Below are 20,694 nucleotides of genomic sequence, written 5' to 3' on the forward strand. Positions count from 1 at the left end.
CTAAAGCTCATCAGTAGGTCCCAAAGTTGACCTCATTAATTTCAGTCTCTTTGACTTGACTGAAGACTTCTTTTTTTTTTTTAATATAATTTTTTATTTTTTATAAACATATATTTTTATCCCCAGGGGTACAGGTCTGTGAATCACCAGGTTTACACACTTCACAGCACTCACCAAAACACATACCCTCCCCAATGTCCATAATACCACCCCCTTCTCCCAAAACCCCTCCCCCCAGCAACCCTCAGTTTGTTTTGTGAGATTAAGAGTCACTTATGGTTTGTCTCCCTCCCAATCCCATCTTCTTTCATTTATTCTTCTTGTACCCACTTCTGGTTTTCCTTCAGGCAAAATTTTCACTTTCCTGAATTTCTTTCCTTACATGGCCAGTCTCTAACTCAAACAGTTATTTTTATTTACCCTTTCAGCCAATATTTATTTGTCCTTGTTATGTTTCTGGAGTGATTCTAAATTTCTTTTTTCTTTTCTTTTTTCTTTTTTTTTGAGAGGGAGGTGGGCAGAAGGTATGGGAGAGAGAAGAATCTTAAGCAGGCTCCATGTCTAGTGTAGAGCTTGACGCTGGGCTCTATCTCATAATGCTGAGATCATGACCTGAGCCAAAATTAAGAGTCAGATGCTTAATTGACTAAGCCACCAAGGTGCCCCATGGAGTGATTCTAAATTTTTGATACATTGAGTTAAACAAGATAGATGTGGTCCATAACTGCATGGGGCTTGAAGCCAAGTTGGGAAGGATATATGAAACAAATAACAACTCACCTTTGTGGTAAGCATTATTAAGAAATAGTGTTCTTTTAGAGCAAATAAAAAAAAGAAGATAGTTTAATTTCTACCACTAAGAGAATGTGAATACTATATTAATAATTACTTATTGAAATATATTTTATGATCCACGAGAGACTGTGGATTCTGAGAAACAAACTGAGGGTTTTGGAGGGTAGAGAGGTGAAGGGTTGAGTGAGCCTGGTGGTGGCTGTTATGGAGGGCATGTATTGCATGGAGCACTGGGTTTGGTGCATAAACAATGAATTCTGGAACACTGAAAAGAAATAAAAAAATAAAAAAAATAAAAAAATATATTTTATTTTTTATTTATTTTCAGCATAACAGTATTCATTATTTTTTCACCACACCAGTGCTCCATGCAATCCGTGCCCTCTGTAATACCCACCAACTGATACCCTAACCTCCCACCACCCCCGCCACTTCAAACCCCTCAGATTGTTTTTCAGAGTCCATAGTCTCTCATGGTTCACCTCCCCTTCCAATTTCCCCCAACTCCCTTCTCCTCTCTAACTCCCCATGTCCTCCATGCTATTTGTTATGCTCCACAAATAAGTCAAACTTCCATATCATAAAAATATATTTTAATGAATGATAATGAATGACAAAAAATATTTTTATGATATGGAGGTTTGATGACCCCTATTGGTTAACTGTATTTTGTTTTCTTATTCATTCATTAATTATGTCTTGTGTAGAGGCCTATTTTGGGCAAATGAAGTAAAGAGAAGTAAACTTAACATTTGCTGAATACCTAATATAGCTGTACGACTAAGATACATCAATTACTTTCTAGTTACAATTTCATAAATAAATAAACTGAGGCTCAAGACTTTAAGTATCTTGTCAAGATCAACCTATGGGTGGTTGAACATTTGTATAAATTTTGGAAATAAAAATCCCAAGCCCATATTCTTTCTACTAAACTATGCTGTTTCTGTGATTAATTCTTTTTTAGATATTTTCATAAAATTATTTCCACTACATTATGATACATTTCATAGTTTTAAGCTTTTCGCATCAGGTGTTAAGTATCCTAAGGCAATGTTGCTCTTTTTACCTGTGTTGAAGTTTAAACTTTTTACGTTTTTTTCTTTTTAAAAATATTTATTTATTTAAGTATTCTCTATACCCAATGTGGAACTCAAACTCACAACCCCAAGATCAAGAGTTGCATCTTGATCAAAAGTACCTGACCATCCAGACACTCCTAAGACTTTTTCTTTAATAGACTAATACTTTTGTAAAATGCAAAATGAGAAACTTGGGCATCACTGAAATGTTAAATTTCTAGACAAATTTCTAATAATTTAGAAATTTATTTCTAAATAAACCTACACAAACTTTTCTCCCAATATGATATGGACCATACAGGTAACATACAGTTCATGGACGTGTGCTACTATGCGAATCACAATTTCCACTTCTTCAGGGAGTGCAACTATGAATAAGTCATCTTTCCTTCAAAAAGCTCATGCTTGGGTTGGTGAGTTAGGACTGTACTCAGTTCATTTAAAACAAGGGACAGTAAAAAGTGTTAGTAATAATAAAGCAAGACTTTGTACATGTTGTAAACATTTAAGTAATATTAAAGATGAATATATTCCCTGAGTGGGGGGCTGGGATGGAAGAGAAGAAGGGTCTGTCTTCCAGATAAAGACTTATGGACTTGGAAGGGATTGCAACAGTGATTAGTTCTATGTGACTGGGGCCAGATTGTATTAGTTTTGAACCCCAAATCAAAAGGTTTAGCTCATGCTGACTATGTTATATCTCATGAATGAAGAATCATGGCATCAATCCTGAGAGGAAGCACAGGGTATCAAATGCAGAGACGACCTGGTGGTAGAGAGCAGCTCCACAAGACAGCTCCAATTCTTCTGGGTAATCGCAGTTGAGAGGCCATAAACATATCAGGTAGGTCCTAATGCTATAGTAGAAACAGGCTTTCATATTTTTGACTTCTCTCCCAATCTATTAACATAATTAGTATAATTGACATTTTCTCCTATTGTCCTTCTTCAGGGAGCCGTGCCAACAAAGCCAATGGATAGAATGAATCACTCTGTGGTGTCAGAGTTTGTGTTTCTGGGACTCACCAACTCCTGGGAGATCCAACTTCTCCTCTTTGTGTTCTCCTCCACGTTTTACGTGGCAAGCATGATGGGAAACTCCCTCATCATGCTCACTGTGACTTGTGACCCTCACTTGCACTCCCCCATGTACTTTCTGTTGGCCAACCTCTCCTTCATTGACCTGGGAGTTTCTTCAGTCACTTCTCCCAAGATGATTTATGATCTTTTCAGAAAGCATAAGGTCATCTCCTTTGGTGGCTGCATCGCTCAAATCTTCTTTATCCACGTCATTGGTGGTGTGGAGATGGTGCTGCTCATTGCCATGGCCTTTGACAGATACGTTGCCATATGTAAGCCTCTCCACTATCTGACCATCATGAGCCCAAGAATGTGCATCTTCTTTTTAGTGGCTGCCTGGATGACTGGCCTCATCCACTCTGTGGTGCAACTGGCTTTTGTGGTAAACTTGCCCTTCTGTGGTCCTAATGTATTGGACAGTTTTTATTGTGACCTGCCTCGGTTCATCAAACTTGCCTGCACAGACACCTACCAACTAGAGTTTATGGTCACAGCCAATAGTGGATTCATTTCTGTTGGCTCCTTCTTCATACTGATCATTTCCTATATCATCATCATTCTCACTGTTCAGAAACACTCTTCAGCTGGTTCATCTAAGGCTCTGTCCACACTCTCAGCTCACATCACTGTGGTATTCTTGTTCTTTGGTCCTTTGATTTTTTTTTATACATGGCCAACTCCCACCATACACCTGGATAAGTTTCTGGCTATCTTTGATGCTGTTCTCACTCCCTTCCTGAATCCAGTCATCTATACATTCAGGAATCAAGAAATGAAGGTGGCAATGAGGAGAGTATGCAGACAGCTAGTGAATTACAGGAAGATCTCTTAAGTGATGCCAGTATTTTGAAGAGCCCTTGTTGATTCCTGATGTTCATTACTGGTGGTCAAATTCATAGAAAAGCTCTTGTTTGTCTTACATTGATTTGATTATACACACTGATACTGGGTCTATTTTATCTTTCATGCAGAGGGGAGGGACATTCAGTTATGAAAAGAGCTACAAAGGAAGTATTTTTAAACCAATTATTATAGTAATCTCAAGACTAAATTCCTAAGGAACAGTATTTATGTGAAGCATACAAATATACTTTGTATAAAAGTATAGAAGTATAATATAGAAATATAAGAAATATAAGAGGGCATACTTCTTTGAGGCCTTTAGAACATGAAGTATCTCCCAATTTACCTTACTACAGTATGACTTCATCCTAACTTGACTACATCTGCAAACACTATTTGTAATCATAGTCACATCCACAGGTATTGGGGATTAGGATTTCAACTCATATATTTGGTAGACACAAAACAACCCAGAACAGTGGTGTGGGTACTATAGGTTCTTAGAATGAGAATGGTTCTAGTATAGCTACCTATTAATCAGAGTAAAATAAGTTTAAAATAAATGGAAGGACCTCAACTCTTTCATAGGCAATAACTATATTTTAAAAATAATAGAGCATATAAAGTCAGCATAAGACACAAAATGTTATATTTGGGAGTTAAGGAATCTGCTAACTTGGATTATTACACAGAAGGTAAAGAATAACAATTACTGCCTTTAGTCGAGTAGAATGAATATACGAAGGTAATTTCCAAGGAAGAAACCAAATTCTGGTCTTTCTTCAATATAGTATTTGGTCATAAAGGATTTCTATTTTTAAAAATAAAGCAACTGGGATGCCTAGGTGGCTCAGTCTGTTAAGCTTCTGTCTTCAGTCCACTCATGATACCAGGGTCCTGGGATCAAGTCCCTTACCTGGCTCCCTGCTCTGCCAGGAGCCTGCTTCTCCTTCTGCCCTTCCTCCTGCTCCTGATCATTTTCTCTCTCTCTCTCTCACTATCTCTGACTAATAAATTAAAAATATCTTAAAAAAATAAGGCAATTAAAGCTGGGCTTTTCAAACTGCCAAAATATTAACATATATAATAGTTTATTTTCAGTGTCATTATTTACAAAAAATATATATATACATGAAAGCAATGCAAGTAGAACTTACTTCTTAAATCTTCTACAGTTTTCTGTCTACATTGGAGTTTGTCTTCCTCTTTAAAGATATATGATAATGATAAAGATATAATGATAATGATAAAGACATTTTATCTTAGAATAAATCTGTCCATTATCCCACTGAATAAACAAAAGCATATCTTATTATCTTGCAATTACTCTCATACAGTCTTAATTATTCATTTTATGATATTAACCAAAGTTACTTAACTTCTGCTTTGGAGACAGTACTCTATTAAAGAAAAAATCAAAAACAACCCAAAGCCTGACAGCAGTAGTTTAAGTGGGAAAAACTTATCTTTTTTTTTTTTTTTTTTTTTTAAAGATTTTATTTATTTATTTGACAGAGAGAAATTACAAGTACACTGAGAGGCAGGCAGAGAGAGAGAGAGAGAGAAGGAAGCAGGCTCCCTGCTGAGCAGAGAGCCCGATGCGGGACTTGATCCCAGGAACCTGAGATCATGACCTGAGCCGGAGGCAGCAGCCCAACCCACTGAGCCACCCAGGCGCCCGGAAAAACTTATCTTAATCAGGAATTACTAGAATAGGGGAAAAGGGACCTCAGTATAGAACTGAGCTTCATATCCAATATAATAGAACAAGTGTGGGTTTATAGCCAAAAAGCAAATGGGAGGTGGTTGCTGGATAGAAATTACTAAGGGGAGAATTCCCCTAGTAAACTGACCCAATAGGATTCTTTTTTTTTAAAAATAATTTATTTATTTTTTTCAGCATAACAGTATTCATTGTTTTTGCACCACACCAGTGCTCCATGCAATCTGTGCCCTCTCTAATACCCACTACCTGGTTCCCCCAACCTCCCACCCCCTGCCTCTTCAAAACCCTCAGATTGTTTTTCAGAGTCCATAGTCTCTCATGGTTCACCTCCCCTTCCAATGTCCCCCAACTCCCTTCTCCTCTCCATCTCCATTGTCCTCCATGCTATTTGCTATGCTCCACAAATAAGTGAAACCATAGGATAATTGACTCTCTCTGCTTGACTTATTTCACTCAGCATAATCTCTCCCAGTCCCGTCCATGTTGCTACAAAAGTTGGGTATTCATCCTTTCTGATGGAGGCATAATACTCCATAGTGTATATGGACCACATCTTCCTTATCCATTCATCCGTTGAAGGGCATCTCGGTTCTTTCCATAGTTTGGCGACCGTGGCCATTGCTGCTATAAACATTGGGGTACAGATGGCCCTTCTTTTCACTACATCTGTATCTTTGGGGTAAACACCCAGTAGTGAAATTGCAGAGTCATAGAGAAGCTCTATTTTCAATTTCTTGAGGAATCTTCACACTGTTCTCCAAAGAGGCTGCACCAACTTGCATTCCCACCAACACTGTAGGAGGATTCCCCTTTCTCCACATCCTCTCCAACACATGTTGTTTCCTGTCTTGCTAATTTTGGCCATTCTAACTAGTGTAAGGTGGTATCTCAATGTCGTTTTAATTTGAATCTCCCTGATGGCTAGTGATGTTGAACATTTTTTCATGTGTCTGATAGCCATTTATATGTCTTGATTGGAGAAGTGTCTGTTCATATCTTCTGCCCATTTTTTGATATGCTTGTCTGTTTTGTGTGTGTTGAGTTTGAGGAGTTCATTATAGATCCTGGATATCAACCTTTTGTCTGTACTGTCATTTGCAAATATCTTCTCCCATTCCATGGGTTGCCTCTTTGTTTTCTTGACTGTCTCCTTTGCTGTGCAGAAGCTTTTGATCTTGATGAAGTCTCAAAAGTTCATCTTCACTTTTGTTTCCTTTGCCTTTGGGGACATATCTTGAAAGAAGTTGCTGTGGCTGATATCAAAGAGGTTAGTGCCCATGTTCTCCTGTAGGGTTCCGATGGATTCCTGTCTCACGTTGAGGTCTTTTATCCATTTTGGGTTTATCTTTATGTACGGTGTAAGAGAATGGTAGCGTTTCATTCTTCTACATATAGCTGTCCAGTTTTCCCAGCACCATTTATTGAAGAGACTGTCTTTTTTCCACTCTATATTTTTTCCTGTTTTATTGAAGATTATTTGACCATAGAGTTGAGGGTCCATATCTGGGCTCTCTACTCTGTTCCACTGGTCTATGTGTTTGTTTTTATGCCAGTACCATACTGTCTCGGTGATCACTGCTTTGTAATAAAGCTTGAAATCAGATAATGTGATGCCTCCAGTTTTATTTTTGTTTTTCAACATTTCCTTAGTGATTCAGGGTCTCTTCTGATTCCATACAAATTTTAGGATTATTTGCTCTAGCTCTTTGAAAAATACCAGTGGAATTTGATCGGAATGGCATTGAAAGTATAGATTGCTGTAGGCAGTATAGACATTTATTTTTATTTTTATTTTTTTTAAAGATTTTATTTATTTATTTGACAGAGAGAAATCACAAGTAGATGGAGAGGCAGGCAGAGAGAGAGAGGGAAGCAGGCTCCCTGCTGAGCAGAGAGCCCGATGCGGGACTCAATCCCAGGACCCTGAGATCATGACCTGAGCCGAAGGCAGCGGCTTAACCCACTGAGCCACCCAGGCGTCCCGGCAGTATAGACATTTTAACAATGTTTATTCTTCCAATCCAAGAGCATGGAATGGTCTTCCATCTTTTTGTGTCTTCTTCAATTTCTTTCATGAGTGTTCTGTAGTTCCTCGAGTACAGATCCTTTACCTCTTTGGTTAGGTTTATTCCCAGGTATCTTATGGTTCTTGGTGCTATAGTAAATGGAATCAATTCTCTAATTTCCCTTTCTGTATTTTCATTGTTAGTGTATAAGAAAGCCACTGATTTCTGCACATTGACTTTGTATCCTGCCACGTTCCTGAATTGCTGTATGAGTTCTAGTAGTTTGGGGGTGGAGTCTTTTGGGTTTTCCATATAAAGAATCATGTCATCTGTGAATAGAGAGAATTTGACTTCTTCATTGCCAATTTGGATACCTTTTATTTCTCTTTGTTGTCTGATTGCTCTTGCTAGGACTTCTAATACTATGTTGAACAAGACTGGTGAGAGTGGGCATCCTTGTCTTGTTCCTGATCTCAACGGAAATGCTGCAAGCTTTTTCCCATTGAGGATGATATTTGCTGTGGGTCTTTCATAGATAGATTTGATGAGGTTCAGGAATGTTCCCTCTATCCCTAAACTTTGAAGCATTTTAATCAGGAACGGATGCTGGATTTTGTCAAATGCTTTTTCTGCATCAATTGAGAGGACCATGTGGTTCTTCTCTCATCTCTTATTAATTTGTTCTATCACATTGATTGATTTGCGAATGTTGAACCATCCTTGTAGCCCAGGGATGAATCCCACCTGGTTATGGTGGATAATCTTTTTAATGTGCCATTGGATCCTGTCTACTAGGATCTTGTTGAGAATCTTAGCATCCATATTCATCAGTGATATTGGTGTGAAATTCTCCTTTTTTGTAGGGTCTTTGCCTGGTTTGGGGATCAGGGTAATGTTGGCTTAATAGAGTCTGGAAGTTTTCCTTCTGCTTCAATTTTTTGAAACAGCTTCAGTAGAACAGGTGTTATTTCTTCTTTGAAAGTTTGGTAGAATTCCCAGGGAATCCGTTAGGTCCTGGGCTCTTGTTTCTTGGGAGGTTTTTGTTTACTGCTTCAATCTCATTACTAGATATCGGTCTATTCAGGTTGTCGATTTCTTCTTGGTTCAATTTTGGGAGTTTATAGTTTTCCAGGAATGCATCCATTTCATCTAGATTGCTAAGCTTATTGGCATATAACTGTTGATAATAACTTCTGATGATTGTTTCTACTTCTTGGTGTTGGTTGTGATCTCTCCCTTTTCATTCATAATTTTATGAATTTGGGCTTTCTCTCTTTTCTTTTGGATTAGTGTGGCCAATGGTTTATCGACCTTATTGATTCTTTCAAAAAACCAGCTTCTAGTTTGATTGATACGTTCTACTGTATCTCTGGTTTCTACCTCATTGATCTCAGCTCTAATCTTCATGATTTCCCTTCGTATGTGTGGAGTTGGTTTGATTTGTTGTTGATTCTCCAGTTCTTTAAGGTGTAGAGACAGCTGGTGTGTTCTGGATTTTTCAATTTTTTTGAGGGAGGCTCGGATGGCTATGTATTTCCCCCTTAGGACCACCTTTGCTGTATCCCTTACGTTTTGGACTGAAGTGTCTTCATTCTCATTGGTTTCTGTGAATCATTTCAGTTCTTCTTTGATCTCCTGGTTGATCCAAACATTCTTAAGCAAGGTGGCCTTTAGTTTCCAGGTGTTTGAGTCCCTTCTGACCTTTTCTTTGTGATTGAGCTCCAGTGATCTGAGAATGTGCAGGGAATAATCTCAGTCTTTTGGTATTGGTTGAGTACTGATTTGTGGTCTATTCTTGAGAATGTTCCATGTGCACTTGAGAAGAATGAGTATTCTGTTGTTTTAGGGTTCTGTATATATCTATGAGGTCCATCTGGTCCAATGTGTCATTCAATGCTGTTTCTTTTTTGATTTTCTGCTTTGATGATCTGTCTATTTCTGAGAGAGGCATGTTAAGATCTCCTACTACTAATGTATTCATATCAATATGACTCTTTATCTTGATTAACAGTTTTCTTATGTAATTGGCTGCTCCCATATTGGGGGCATAGATATTTACAATTGTTAGATCAACTTGGTGGATAGTCCCTTTCAGAATGATGTAGTGTCCTTCTGTATCTCTGACTATAGTCTTTAGTTTAAAATCTAAATTGTCTGATACGAGAATCACTACCCCGGCCTTCTTTTGAGGCCCATTGGCATGAAAGATGCTTCTCCATCCCTTCACTTTCAGTCTGGGTTTATCTTTAGGTTCACAATGGGTCTCTTGTAGACAACATTTGGATGGGTCCTGTCGTTTTATCCAATCTGCAACCCTGTGCTGTTTTATGGGCACATTTAGGCCATTCACATTGAAAGTGGTTATTGATAGATACGTTTTTATTGACATCGTGTTACCTTTGAAGTCTTTCTTTCTGTAGATTTTCACTATATTTCTGTTCAATGATATTCTTAGTATTTTTCCTCTTTTATAGAACCCCCCCTTAATATTTCCTGCAGTGTTGGCTTGGTGTTTGCATAGTCGTTTAAGTCTTGCCAGTCTTGGAAACTCTTTATCTCTCCATCCATTTTGAACGTCAGTCTTACTGGATAAAGCATTCTTGGATGCATGTTCTTCTCAGTCAGTGCCCTGAATATATCTTGCCAGCCCTTTCTTGCTTGCCAGGTCTCTGTGGACAGGTCTGACATTATTCTGATGGGTTTTCCTCTGTAAATAAGGAGCCTCTTTTTCCTAGCGACTTTTAAGAGATTATATCTACAATTATGATTCCTCAGTTTGACTATCAGGTGCCTTGAGGTTTTTTTGGAATCTATAATCTTGGGTGGAGACTGTTCAGCCTCTAGGACATGAATCTGGTTCCACTTGTGAGATTGGGAAAATTTTCATGAACAATTTGTTCCACTATATCTTTAGACATCTTTCTTTTTCTTCCCCTTCAGGGATTCCAATAATTCTGACGTTGGAACATTTCATGGCATCATTTATTTCCCTGATTCTGTTTTCGTGGCTTCTAAGCTGTTTGTTCCAGGATTCCTCCTGATCCTTTCTCTCTGTTTGTCCTCTAGATCACTAATTCTATCTTCTGATTTAGTTACCCTAGCTTTGAGAGAATTTAGATTAGATTTGAACTCATTGAGAGCATTGTGAAGCTCATCCCTGGTAGCTTTCAGCTCAGCCCTAACATTGTGAACATAGTCTCTGGTTGCTTTCAGTTTGGCCCTAATCAATTCTGTTTGGTCATCCATGGCTTTCTCCAACCTAGCTCTTGCCTGGATAATTGTTAGCCTGAATTCTCTTTCCGACATACTGTCTATGTTGATAGCCGTTAGCTCCGTTGTAGAAGGCCCATCATCTGTATTTTTCTTCTGTTGGGCATTCCTCCTCCTAGTCATTTTGGTGAGAGATGACTGAACGGATGTAGCTGGATGTATCAACCATGGTACAGTCTCCCATCCAAGTACTAACCAGGCCCGACCCTGCTTAGGTTCCGAGATCAGACGAGATCGGGCGCGTTCAGGGTGGTATGGCCGTAGACTCAACCATGGTACAGTCAAGGTGCACCCTGGAACACTTCTGAGCAATGAGGATTCCCCACCCAAACCATAGAAAAAAGAAAAAAAAAAAAAAGAAAAAAAAAAAAGAAAAAAAAAAAAAAAGAGAGAGAGAGACAGGAAAGAAAGGTAAGATAAAAGAGAAGGTTCAGCCCAAATGGGTCCGTAGGTAAGATTTATGAAGTATAGAAACAAAAACAGACAAACAAAAAGACTGATAAAAGTATATGACAAGAGAGAAAAAATACATTCAAATGAAGGAAGAACCTTGTCAAAATAACCCCAAGTATAAGATTTATATACTATCAGGACAAACAAAAACACAGAAACAGTGGTGGAAGAAAAAGATGGGAGAGTGATTATAAATTCTCAGTGTGTGCGAGGAAGGTTGTTTTGATTCTTCCTGGATGTATCTTGAAATCTTTCTTAAAGGTCTCAACTTTCCTAAGATAAAGGGAGATTAAAAATTGGTTTACCTATAGGGGTAGTATTGATTGGAGAAAGGGGATTACTTTGAAGTTTAACTCTATATGAATATTAGAAAATAAAAAAAAAAAGGAATAAGCTAGACTAAAGTAAGCTAAAATAAAAATAAAAAGAAATTTAAAAAACAGAAATGCAAAAGAAAAACACAGGTGTATGTATCAAAAAGTTCAGGTTAGAAGGTTATTATGGAATTTGATGTACTGGACATCTCACTGTGATGGTAAATAGGTTAAAAAGTTATCTATATTAAAAAAAATGAGCCAGAATAGAGGGAATGAATTAAAAATAAAAGTTGTCCTATGAAGTAGTGGTGGTTGTTCTCTTGTCTTTTTTTTTTTTTTTTTCCTTTCCTTGTTGGTTTTCTGAGGGGCCTGCCACGTGGGTTTTCAGTCAATGATGTTCCCTTAGTTTAGTCCTCCTGTTCCTCTCAAGGGGGTGAGCTCTAAGGAAACCGATTTTTTCAGGCTTTTGTTCTCTGGAGGTTTTTATGTTTGTTCACTTTTTTTGTTTTTTCTCTCGCCTTGACTGCTTTTGATGGTTTTTGTAGGTTTAGAGGAAAGTAAATTGCACCCTGACCTCCGTCTCAGAGAGAAGCCTCAGTCTGCTCCCCAGTGGGTGCTGCAGAGCCCATACAAATTCCCCCTTGGCTGCTGGCAGAACAGGTAGAGTGCGGTCCTGGGGACACAGGAGAGGAACTGCCAGAGAGGTTCCAAGCAGTGATCACACACCGAGATTTTCCTGCTGTTGTGGGCTGGAAGTGCCTGGTCTTTCTGGGTCTAAGAGCGCTGGGCTTGCCTGCACCTCTCTCAGGGGAGGTTGTGGGTCACGCATGCGTCTCAGGCTCTGAGAGCAGGGTGCGGGTCCGAGAGCACCAGACTGGGCCTTCACGCACCTCTCTTAGGGGAGAGTTTGGGGCGCATGTCTCAGGCTCTGAAACAATGGCATGGGTCTAAGAGCGCCGGGTAGGCCTTTGCGCACCTCTCTCAGAAGAGGGTGATGGGTGTGTGTCTCAGGCTCTGTAGCAGGGCTCGGCCTTATGCCATCTGGTGAGGCTCCCATCCCCTCACAGGAGTTGGACCCCACGCAATCTTGGGCGCGCTGGCAGCTCAGGGACCAAGACCTGGTTTCTCCACCACACTCTCTCTGGCTCAGCACCAGGGGAGGCTGTCCTGGGTCCCGGGACTTAAGCCCCTGTCTGTAGCTGCCCCGATTCCCACAATTTCCCTCTCCATGATCCTTTGCTCTTCTTGAGTACTTTCAACCAGTCTCCAAGTTAATGCTGGTCCCCAGATGCAAGGCACTCTCGTATTAGCAGTATTACTTTCCAATGGGTCGCCTCTGGTGGCTCCCTCCCCCTTTTGTTTATCTTCCGATATCCGTCCGACGTTCACCCTCTGCTTTACCTGCCCACTGGCGTCTTCTGCTCCTGTAGAGATCCAGACATGTATAATTCTGATTTCAGGCTGATTTCATGGGTGATTGGAGTTCTTTGGTAGGTAATCAGCTCACTTTAGGGTACAGGTTGAAAAGGCGCCTCCTACTTCCCCACCATCTTGTTTCCCCCTCCTCTTTTTGCCCTTTTGAAGAGACAGAATATGTAATTATTTTAACAGAGGAGGTCAAGTCAGATGGCTAAAAACTCCAGTATGATTACTGATTGGTATTAGGCCTGATCGCACTTTTGGGGGGAAATGTTAATTGTTTTTTAACTATTTTATTTATTTGACAGACAGAGATCACAAGCAGGCAGAGAGGCAGGCAGAGAGAAAGGAAAGTGGGAAGCAGGCTCCCTACTGTGCAGTCAGCCTTGATGTGGGGCTAGATCCCAGGACCCTGGGATCATGACCTGAGCCAAAGGCAGAGGCTTTAACCCACGGAGCCACCTAGACACTCCCAGTGTTTAATAAGTATTACATTTCGCTTCTTAAAAGTTTATTTCCTTTACTTGTTAGGACATAGCTGTGGGACATTCTGAGGTGATATCCATTTGGTAAATGTTGCTTTATGCTGTTGGTGGGTCTCCTGGCTTCTCAAACCCTGGCTTATGGGTTTGACTTTATCCATTTGGAATGGTTTTGGAGTCCCAAATTCTTTGCTCCTGATGGTTTGTCTCTGACAGCAGATAAAGCCTCACATTGCCTTCAATTCTGTCCCTTTATTTCTTTTGAAGGACCTATTTCTTTTTGTTTAGTATTTTATTTTATTTTTCCATTTTATTTTATTTCTTTTCAGTGTTCCAAAATTCATTGCTTATGCACCACACCCAGTGCTCCATGCAATATGTGCCCTCCATAATACCCACCACCAGGCTCACCCATCCCCCTACCCCTCTACCCTCCAAAACCCTCCAAAACCCTCAGTTTATTTCTTAGAGTCCACAGTCTCTTATGGTTTGTCTCCCCCTCTGATTTCTATCTCACTTCTTCTCTCCATCTCCCCATGTCCTCCATGTTATTCCTTATGCTCCATAAGCAAGTGAAACCATATGATACTTGACTCTCTCTGATTGACCAATTTCACTCAGCATAATCTCTTCCAGCCCTGTCCATGTTAACATAAAAGTTGGGTATTCATCCTTTCTGATGGAGGTACAATACTCCATTGTATATACGGACCATATCTTCTTTATGCACTTGTGAAGAACCTAGTTTTCATGGTACTTGTCCTGATTTATTTCATAGTGTTCAAACCTGTATTTTTGTATATAAAGGGAAATAATTTTCTCAACTCTAATCACTAATAAATGTTTTATTATATTGTTGTGAAGGAGTTCTTGTTTAATAAATGGACACATAAAAGTGAAAACACAAATAAAATGGGTCTGTTAACTTAAAGGTGGGTAATTAAGAATTGCTTCTCATATTATGTTAAAAAACTAAGAAGGCTCAGGAATGTTCAAAATATAATCCCTTGTTGCCACAAACATCCTAATTATATCTTCTTAATAGTGTTAAACATTATTATTATTATTTAAAAAATGTTTAATTTAAGTTCAATTTAGTTAACATATAGTATATTATTAGTTTCAGGGGTAGAATTTAGTGATTCATCAGTTGCATATAACACGCAGTGCTCATTACATCAAGTGCCCTCCTTAATGCCTGTCACCCAATTATCCCATTGTCTAACCCACCTCCCCTCCAGCGACCCTCAGTTTGTTTCCTATTAGTTATGAGTCTCTTATTCTTGGAGTAGTAAAAATGAACAAATTTATTAACATGATCCAAAAATACACCCTATAAAGGTATGAGTAAAATGTTAGACACACACACACACACACACACACACATGCAATGTTTCAATACTCAATCTCATTTAAAAATTATCCAGTGAATATCTACTAATTACTTTATTAACACTAAGCCATAATCTTTTTTTTTTAATTTCTTTTCAGTGTAACAGTATTCATTATTTTTGCACCACACCAAGTGCTCCATGCAATCCGTGCCCTCTCTAATACCCACCACCTGGTTCCCCCAACCTCCCACCCCCTGCCCCTTCAAACCCTCAGATTGTTTTTCAGAGTCCATAGTCTCTCATGGTTCACCTCCCCTTCCAATTTCCCTCAACTCCCTTCTCCTCTCCATCTCCCCTTGTCCTCCATGCTATTTGTTATACTCCACAAATAAGTGATACCATATGATAATCGACTCTCTCTGACTAAGCCAAAATCTTAAAACAACTCAGGATCTTAGAAATTATATTTCAGTACACTCACTATAAAAATTATAATTCCAAATGACTGAACACCTAATTTTACATTTTCCATAATTTTAAATGCTTCCTTTATATTCCATTCTGATAAAATCACAAACAGACCTGTAGCTATATTATAAGACATGTTATCAAACCAGTCTGTGCTCATTTTTATTTTGATTATTTGTATTTGAATTCTCAAATAAAAATGTTCTGAGCCATAGAAAAAATGTTCTGAGCCATAATTTTTATGAGATTTTTTACTTTCTGAAAAGCATCACATATATAAAACAGTAGAAATCTGGCTTTATTTTTTTGGAATTTGGGGTATAGTAGATTTAAGTCAGTACTTATTAATCTCCACAAATCAATACTAACAGAACTATGTTATGAGGGTTTATATTTATTAATATATCCTGAAAGTAGGAAAATATTTCACATTCATAAAATGAGAGGAAAAGATTCCTCAATTACATAAACATAAAACTACTAGATCAGTTCTAGAACTTTAGCTACTGATCAAGAATTGGGTTTAACAAAAAATTAAAAGGGTAGATTGATTGATATACAAAACCTCACACTAGATCTCTTATGAAACTTTTGTTCTGTTTCCAATGGAAACAAGACAAATTCTACATGCAATGGAAATAAGACAAACAGATTGAAAAAATGGAGACAAACAGATTTTTTAAAAAGTCACCTACAATCAAATTTTATCTTTCATCTCTCATCTGGTAGAGAATAGGTCCTTACCATCCCCAAAAAGATTACAAAACAATCAGATCATGAAAGCAGTTTCATACTCTGTTGCAACCAATGAGAAATAATCTATCAGTTCTGTGCAGACCTGGATTGGAATCAAACTTGGCTGAGAACCAAAAACAAATGAAAAACTACCAAAGCCAAAAAACAAAATAAAGATCAGAGTGTCAGTAAAGGTAATGTTTTACTGCTGGATGGGATTCATTATGTGAACCAAGAAGAGACACATTGGCTTAAACATCCTATGAGGAGCATTCCTTGGGAAACCGTTTATTGTCTCCAGAAAGTGAGTCCACTTGGCTATATTGGTGGGACCTTCAGAGCAGTCAAAGAACAATTTTCAAAAAGTTAAAAATATAACTCATTTAAAGTGAATATGTGTTAATTATTTATGTAACTTACTAATGAGGGAACTAACAGGGTAGTAAACTGGTTCCAATCAGGTTTTGATAGAATCTATTTCTAAGACAGACTGGATCCCACTGTAAATGATCCTTAAGATCTTGATTTCATCAATTCCATGATTCTGACTATATGCCAGTGTTTTAGAAATGAGCTGAGGCACAGTGACCACTTCAGATCTTTTAAGAGACAAACCCGAGGTGGGGGGGAACTACAGTCAGATTGCCTCTTATTTACAAAACATTTTAAAATTAGGTTTTCCTCATTTACCCCATTTTAATATGGCATTTTCTTCTGGTGGGATCCTAACTGATACAAGCATTTGATATATAAGACAGAAAAACAGTTTCTATTTTAAGGTATTTAAAAAGTTTAAAACAAAGAAACAGTATGAATAATGCTGAATTTCACTATTAAATAGGAAAATTCAAATTAAATAAATTCTCTAGGCTGAAAACCCATATACAGTGTGGGACAAATATAGAAATTTCCTCAGGTTTGTGGCATAAGGATTCCAGTCTTAAAGTCTAGAAACAAGGTCCAAATGATATGGCAGTTAGAATGTGGGGCTATTGGCTAAGATGTTGATACATTTTTCCTGGGTTTATAAAGGATTCAGGTTCTATAATGATAACACTCAGGGCTCCTCTGATCTTGTAGTTCCAGTCTTTATGGGTCAGGAGTCCACCAAGCCAGCAGAAAGGAAGGCATCAATAAGCTCGGTTCACTACTAATGTAATTATCCTTTGTCCTAATTGATTACTCTCTCATATAACTAATATCTAAATGTATTCTTTCTGTTCATTAATTAAACAGTTGTGGTCATGGGACTTCCATGTGGTCAAGGGACTATTTAACAATATATATTAAAAATGAGGGGCGCTTGAGTGGCTCAGTGGGTTAAGCCTTTGCCTTTGGCCCAGGTCATGATCTCAGGGTCCTGGGATCGAGCCCTGCATTGGACTCTCTGCTCAGCAGGGAGCCTGCTTCCCCCCGTCGCCCCCCACCCCGCTGCCTGCCTCTCTGCCTACTTGTGATCTCTCTCTCTCTGTGTCAAATAAATAAATAAAAATCTTTAAAATTAAAAAAAAAATGAAACTGCATAAAATATTTCCTAGAAACTCTGCTTCTCATTACATATCCTTTGGAAGCACTCAGACATATATATAACAACACATGTAAGAATTTCTGTTATTATCTTATAAAAGCAACCTTAGGAAAACCCAGATATTCACTTATGGGAAAGTGTTAAACTGTTCTGATGGCTATTCTCCAATTTTCTTTCCATATCTAATTTTCATTGTGTTGACTCTCCTCTATGCCCTGTAAATGGAACTTTATGGACTAAACTAACCTTCATTGCTATGCCCTTTGACTTCTGCTTGGGTGTAGCTAAAGGAGACTTGTAGATATTTGGAGGAAATGAAGAGTGAAACCTGGCTATTAAGTCCCTCAGCTTCTTTCCTTCCGAACTTCATGTTGACAAGTACAGCCTTCCTCCATCAAGCCCTCAGCTCTTCTTGGTGGCCTTATTCTATTGCTATAGGTCTTTCTCTGATTTATGATATTGTTCCCTCCCATTGTTTATCAGCTTTAGGGATAGTAATAACACCCTGTAGTTACAAGTCTTGGATACTTCAACATTCCTTGCTGATCTTCTTTATTATTATCTACACCCTTGTTCATCTTATTTTCCCCATTTACCCATTGGAACGAGACTATTTTTTTTTTTTCCCAGTGGATCCTTAACACAACTATTTGTATAAAAAGAAGTCCCAGGAAACAACCTCTCACAATGGGATTCTGGGAACGGTTGGCACACACAGAGGAGTACCTGTATATCTTCCTTGTCTGGGGCACATTGGACTTTGATCTTATGTGGCACATAACCCCCAGACAAGGAAGATATATATTTTTACTCAAATTATCACTTGTGCTTGTACGGAATAAAGTTGAAGTGAAAGGCAAGGCTACAGAACATATTCATATGAATGTCAAAGTCACTTTGTCTCCCAACTCTTTACCCTTTTGGCTGGTGGAACAATACCTTCATTGATGTCTGAATGAATTAGTCTTTCCTTGAATAAAAATATATTTTTGGCTTTACCTGGAACTCTTGTGTTTAGGACCATTACAAGAGTTAGGTCCCAACATACTCTGAAGAGAGAAGTACAAGAACTGTTCTGATAATATACAGTTTTGTACTGAAACAATGTAGGACCTTGCCAGTATTGGCTAAAGTCTGGGGAACATGTATGTGAGTGAATTCTAAGATTATTAGGCTGCAAAAGACAAAATATGAGACTAAATCAGGTAGGGTTTATTTACGCATGTACTCACGTGATATTTATATATTATATATTAATGTATTGACATGAATACCTAGAGTGCTAAAAACGGCCTTCTAGATTTGGTTAATTAAATCCTTTACTCAACAAAGATATTTTCATGTAAATGCCCAGTAGAGGGCATCCATTTTAGAGAAGGCTCTTAATTATGTGCATTAGATACCCATTCACTAAATTTTAATCAGCTTCTGCCCCCAACCACTCCAATGCTTGCTCACTGGGCTCATGGGCAAAGTGGTTATGGTAACAGGGATGGAAACTATGCATGTGTTCACTACTATGGACTTTCTTCAATAAAGTGGATCTGTCCACTACCATTGCTGAGTCCCAGACTGTCAATGGCTGACACCAACTTGGCACCATTCCTTGGGGGGATTAGCTAGCTACCTAGTTGCATACTGATTACATTGGATCTCTTTTTATCATGGAGGCAGTAATTTATCCTAGAAGGAATACATACACACACACACGTATATAAATACATACACACCTGGATAAATACACGTATACATATACATCCATATGTGTGTGTGTGTATGTGTTCTGTGTGTGTGTGTATTTTTTTTTTCCCCCAGGGAGGGAGAGAGGGTAGGGGAAGAGCAGATGGAGAGGGAAAGAGAATCTTAAGCAGGCTCCACACCCAATTCAGAGCCAAATGTGGGGCTCAATCTCACAACCCTGAGATCATGATCTGAGATGCAATCAAAAGTTGGACACTTAAGCAACTGAGCCACACAGGCGCCCTAAGGAATAAATATATATTTAACAATGGATTTGCTTTGCTAGTCCATTGTCATAGCTTCATACTCTGTCAACTTAGCTAAGCCAGAACTGTGTTTTCCAAATTCCCTTTCATGCACATTTCTGTTAGAGTTCACCACAAGAAAAATTTGTGTGAGATTTGGAAGATGGAAGTGAAGCTGTAGATCTTTGGTCTGCAGGACAGAATAGGGCAAGTACCATTATAGTTCATACATGCTGCTGGCTCACCTTGCTGATGTGGGAAAACAACTTGGGCCTATAGCTCCTTTAGCTCCTACTGGATGTCCATCTTCACTTCCTCCAAGTCCTGGGCTAGGTGCAAGTGCATCTTTATAATGAAGGATATCAGTTTATTCAGTAGGCCACCTGCATCATCAAAATTAGAAGCAGTGAGAGACACAGTTGAAGTTTGTCATTGGTCATCTTTACTTCCTGTCCATTTTCCCTTTCAGACTCTTGGGCTTTAGGCCCAGCATGACATTCAGTAGTAACAAAGTTACCTAGATGGCTTAATGGATCCCACATTGCATTAAGTCTAATCCCTATAAGATATTCCTTCTTTTAAATTACTCATAGTAGTTCTACTTCTCTGATCAAATGCTTTTTTTTTTTTGAAGATTTTATTTATTTATTTCATAGACAAAGATCACAAGTAGGTTGAGAGGCAGGCAGAGAGAGAGAGAGGAGGAATCAGGCTCCCTGCTGAGCAGGAAAGTCCAATGCTGAGCTTGATTCCCTGAGATCATGACTTGAGCCGAAGGCAGAGGCTTTAACCCACTGAGCCACGCAGGCACCCCTCTGATCAAACTCTTGAGTGATATACCCTCAATGCATCTGCCAGCCTAGTCATTTGCAGATTTATAGACTGCCTTATTATTACTGTGGTATCTATGTATCATTGCATTTTAACAGAGGACAAATTTTATAGTAAATGAAGTATACTCACACACCTATGGAACTCATTAGTCTACCTACATGCTCCATCACTGATGGACTAATGAAATGACCCGCTGAGGAGCAGTTACAGTGCTAGTTGGGGCACCACTGATTGGGGAATGATAACATCCTATACTACAGGATGTATTATAGGCCCATGATAAGTTACAAAGCAGTTGTGTTATTTTCACAGCTCCTATGGTGTCACCTTCTTCTCC

At 38.7% G+C, this 20,694-nt stretch overlaps 1 protein-coding gene across 1 annotated transcript; it reads left to right on the forward strand.

Annotated features, from left to right (window-relative positions):
• Positions 1–2,844: 2,844 nt before the first annotated feature.
• On the forward strand, positions 2,845–3,789 carry LOC309867803 (olfactory receptor 4F3/4F16/4F29-like; the record flags this gene model as incomplete). Its single annotated transcript, XM_082736874.1, has 1 exon — positions 2,845–3,789. Exon 1 carries the CDS (start codon positions 2,851–2,853, stop codon positions 3,787–3,789), a length of 939 nt encoding a protein of 312 aa, XP_082593000.1. The 5' UTR covers positions 2,845–2,850.
• Between the last annotated feature and the right edge of the window lie 16,905 nt (positions 3,790–20,694).

The sequence above is a fragment of the Mustela nivalis genome (assembly GCF_964662115.1).
Source record: "Mustela nivalis genome assembly, chromosome: 6".
NCBI lineage: Eukaryota > Metazoa > Chordata > Mammalia > Carnivora > Mustelidae > Mustela > Mustela nivalis.